Below are 4,998 nucleotides of genomic sequence, written 5' to 3' on the forward strand. Positions count from 1 at the left end.
ATATTTATATATATATATATATATATATACAGTATATGGATATTAAAATAAATAAATATACACATTTTTCAACATTAATGCTTGAATATTGGGCCTTCTAAAACAAACTCTGCATTAATAGACATAAATAACAGCAATTATATTACTTATAATACTTTTATAATAATAATATACTCAATAGTCAATACTCAATATTCACGATGCATATTAGTAGTAGTTCTCAATATTCATAATGCATATATGTTTTTATGTAGTAGTCTGTATCAACATTGTCTTAAAAATGCAATATTGGTTGATCTAAGCATGATTTTAGGAAAGGAACAAATAACACCTCTCCAAAGCTTCTGAAAGATTTTGTATTACATTAGAAAGCCCTTACTATTAAGAAGTAGCCATGCCATTTAACATGGTTTGTGCATCTGAGATGTTTGAATGCATGTTTTATTTAGCAACCGCTGCTAATCACATTTGACCCAGAATCATGGCCTTGAATCAGCTCATTGATTGAGCGCCACATGCTCCATCTGTTTGATTGTGTTTGTTTTCATTAGACCTCCATCTTATCCTCCTTTCTTTTCTCTCTCCCGCTTTCCATAGGGACCTGATGCCTAAAACCCTGGAGGGCCAGATCACCATGGAAAAAACACCAAGCTACTTTGTGACCCGCGAGGCTCCGGCCCGGATCTACGCCATGTCCCGCAACACCAAGCTGATCGTGGTGGTCCGGGACCCCGTCACACGAGCCATCTCTGACTACACGCAGACACTGTCCAAGAAGCCTGACATTCCTACTTTTGAGAGCCTGACGTTCAAAAACAGGACTACAGGGTTGATCGACACCTCGTGGAGCGCCATTCAGATCGGCATCTACGCCAAACACCTGGACAACTGGCTGCAGTTCTTCCCCATGAGCCAGATCCTGTTCGTGAGCGGAGAGCGGCTGATCAGTGACCCGGCCGGAGAGCTGGGCCGCGTGCAGGACTTTTTGGGGCTCAAGAGGATCATCACAGACAAACACTTCTACTTCAACCAGACCAAGGGCTTCCCTTGTCTCAAAAAGGCAGAGGGCAGCAGCAAGCCCCATTGCCTGGGTAAAACCAAAGGGCGGACCCATCCAAACATTGACCCTCAGGTCGTGCAGAGACTTAGAGACTTCTACAGACCTTTCAACATGAAGTTCTACCAGATGACTGGGCATAACTTTGGTTGGGATTAAACGTGAATGGAGGACTTGTTGTTTTCTTTCTTTTTCTGTGTATTTGAAATGGCAAAAAGACATTGAGATGATTGCTATATATATGTAAAATGTACAGAAATCTATTTTATAATAATTTATTTTTAATTTCTAAGCAATTAATTCACTAAGCTGCCTAACCATATTGTACATAATGTCTAGCCCAACTCTAGTCTCACCACCGACATTCCACCTTTTTGATTTGCTTTGCGTATTTCCGTTCACAGTGAATTTAATGGTGCTTCCGAATTCGAAAAAGGTTTGACAAACAAAAACAAAAAAAAACAGTTTGTTACGGGTATTGTGCATTTACAAACCAACAGCGTCATTTGTGATTCATTCAGTTCTGAATGTCCAGTGATGTGTATCTTTGTGAATGAACTATATTTCACTCTCTGACCACATTTCATGTTTCATTACACTCCATATTGGCCTGAGTCCTACTATGTTCGGCTGATAAGCAAGAGCTGATCTGATCTGTCCCTTTACTCGATAACATGACGATCAGTACCCCTAATTGCTACTTACAGTGTCACTCATGTTTAAAGTCAACCGCTGGCCTTTCACTCACAGGTTCCTGTAATGAATGACCAATCCGTCGATGGCTAAATCATATCTCAGACAACAGCAAAGCAGCATGTCGACATTATGCTAATCGCGTAACATATCTGAACTGATCGATTGGCTTCCTCCAGCCTCAGAAACGGCCTGCTGTCCTGTCTGAAAGGTCCAAAGGTCAAGATAGCTTTGAAAGGAACTGGTTTTGTTTAAAAAGCAAGAGCCAAATGATGACATATAAGCCTCCTAGATGCCAGGCCCCTATCTTTATGAAGCTTTACTCAAATGTGACTCATACTAGAATATAAAACCCCTAACGTGAAGAGTAGCGTTTCTCGTTCATCCCATCAAAGTGCGTTTTACGCCACATCTCAGTTCACCTCTTCTTGCCAAATTTGAACAAGCTTGCATTGAGATGCCTCATTGTTCATCTTTTTCTCATGCAAGCCTTCATGTGCTTTTGTTTGTCTTTCTACTTAAAAGCGCAGAGAAACAGTCGGTCGCTCTTTATCTGTGAAATTCATCCCGTGACCACTGAGATGGCGGCTGTCTCGAAGGCAAGATGAATGACTGGGCTTTGTGCAGCTCCGGTTACTGTTCACTCAGAGCACCTGATTCAGGATCAGCTCACAATGTTGGGTTCAGGTGTAGGGTTTGAAGGGTGCATGGAGCCAACATGTCACTTTTTACACCAACATCAGGCTGAGATGCTGATCCTGGACCAGCGGGTGAGGTCACAGGGAGGTTTTAAGGCAGAATATTGCATTACGAATGTACTGGAACTTCGCCTTTTTCACCCCTATTTAATATACTGGAAAATGAAATGCAGAGGGAAGTGTTTGTCTAATTGTTTGTTTTTGGATGGATGCATTTGAAAAGAGCAACAAAAAAACAAAACAAAATGAAAGTGTTCTGTATCAGCTCACTGATTTTTGTTTTGCTTTACAACATGCTGTGCCTCGAACCAGTCCTGTGCTATGCTAAGCCAACTTCCTTTCATTTAGAGAGGAGACTGTAATATTTATCAGCTGTGAGGACAGCCATGCGATTCTTGTTGGCCTTCTAGTCTGAATTAAGGGAAATTTTATTCAATTCAAGTAATCAAATGTTCCGAGGAGGCAAAAGAGAAACAATGTGAACTGTAGTAATCAAATCATCAAAGCTTGTTTCTTGCATTCACATTACGTTTAAATGCAAATCAAGTGAAATAATGTCAAGTAAATTGTCATCAAATGCTCGCCCATGCGGCCTCCTGTGATTTTTACCAGTGCAATTGAGTTTTTTGGTTCAGAAACAACTGTCCCAGGATGTCGAAGAGGAGTTTTATTGCTCAGGCATTTTCTGGGTAAAGTTCGTCCCTCACTGATTACATGTGAGCTGCATATGAATTCTGATCTGTCAAAAGTTGGTATGAGCAACGTTTCATATCTTTGCTCATGGTCAGGCAGTGTGTGCTGATGCATCTGTTTAATGGTTGAGTTTTATTCAACCTCTTAGAGATATCCAGATGTTAGAAATGATTGTCTTACTCTGAGTATAACACAAATGCATAGACTAGAAATGATCTGTATGTACAAATGATGAGGAAGACATGTAAACCAAGTATTTTGTGGTATCAAAAATTAATTTTAAAACATGAAAGAGAAAAATGGAACAGATGTTTCTAGATAATTAAATACTGATCATTCATACTTTTGCTTTGTATGAAGAATAAAATAAAATATATATTTTACCAAACTACTTGTCTTGATCACAAGTAATGTCTTCTTGCATTAAAAGACATGAGAGATAGAAAAAATATTGACTAAATTGTATATGCAAATGTGCTTCTGACATTTTATTTTGGGTCATTCTGAAAAAGAAAAATTAATCAGTTCAGTTATTTCATTTACACCTTGACATAATAAAATAAAGACATTGTATGACCAGTGACAAATCCTTGGTGAGAATCATTGATAGCACTGATAAAACAGAATCAAAGGGGCAAACATTCAAATTACTGTGATTAGCTTTTTACTAAATTGTTAGACAATTTAATAATGCTTAACCTCAACAAAATAATAATAATAATAAAAACTAAATGTCATAGAAATGGTATAAGGTTGAAAGGTTTTTCTACTGTGGCCAAGGGAGCTCAACTCGCTGCAACTGAAAAAAAAACATGCAAATATAAAAACACCTGCAAATTAAGAAAACATCGTCATCAATTTGACAACACACACGCTGCACATTCTCACAACACAACCAAATACAGTAACGTGCTGCAAATACAAAACAAACAAACAAAAACAGAAACAACGCTGCAAATATGCACAGACCACATCGGAAATGTTTAAGGGAAGCGCGTTTCTTTGTTTGTGTTGTGAGAATTTGCAGCAGTGTTGTCAAATTGATGAAGATGTTTTCTTTATTTACAGAGCGTTGAGCTCTCTCGGCCACCGTGTTTTTCAGGCATTTTCAGTTTTTTTATTTTTTATTTAATTGTTTTATGTCCAAACGTAGCTGAAACATTTCATATTATATAATACATCTATAGGCTACAAGTATGTCTTTTACATGTAGTTTCTTTTTTTTTTTTTGCATCACATTCAATACAGACAACTACTGTAATTTACGTTCACAACTCAGGTAAGACATGATTTCTTTTGCTGTGATGCTGAAGACTAACGGCGGAATGCCATTTGTAACGCTTTTGTATATTTGCTATTTAATGGCTTGCTTTGGGATTAATTTTAAGGTTTGACTTTATTTTATTGCTTAAATGTTGCAGCAAAAATATTATACGTGTCTATTTAAAGACAAATTTAGATTATTGATAGTGTTGTTACATGCTCAGTGAGCTGTATCTTATTCCTCAGCAATAATAGTTTTGTTGTAGTCAAGACTTTGCAGTATGTTTTCTGTGTTTCTAAGGTAGCTGTAGTTTGTTACAACATTATGTAAATACCGATCTGACATGATACAAACACCTCTTAATAAGAGCAAGACGCTCAGGAAGTTGTTTTTGCCAGGCTGTAGCACTTGAAATGACCACTGTATGTCTTTGTAGTTTATTTTCAAATGGTTCAGAGAAGATTTTGGCCAGCATCTAGATCAGCACCTAGCACAGCTTCTTTCTCCATAGAGGAGACAGTCAGTGGATAGCCCACCCACTGACCCTCTAATGAAAGGAGATCTCTGTCCATGTACCTGTGGTGAGATCCGCC

General features: G+C 38.2%; 1 protein-coding gene across 1 annotated transcript in view; it reads left to right on the forward strand.

Annotated features, from left to right (window-relative positions):
- The window catches only part of hs3st3b1b (heparan sulfate (glucosamine) 3-O-sulfotransferase 3B1b), a 28,268-nt gene extending 25,583 nt beyond the window's left edge, over positions 1 to 2,685 (forward strand). The window contains exon 2 of the mRNA XM_016569370.1: positions 598 to 2,685. Within this exon, the coding sequence (XP_016424856.1) occupies positions 598 to 1,216 (619 nt within the window). The 3' untranslated portion in view covers positions 1,217 to 2,685. The remainder of the gene's footprint in view (positions 1 to 597) is intronic.
- The last annotated feature ends 2,313 nt before the right edge of the window (positions 2,686 to 4,998 follow it).

This window comes from Sinocyclocheilus rhinocerous, unplaced genomic scaffold (assembly GCF_001515625.1).
Source record: "Sinocyclocheilus rhinocerous isolate Xijiao unplaced genomic scaffold, SAMN03320098_v1.1 scaffold411, whole genome shotgun sequence".
NCBI lineage: Eukaryota > Metazoa > Chordata > Actinopteri > Cypriniformes > Cyprinidae > Sinocyclocheilus > Sinocyclocheilus rhinocerous.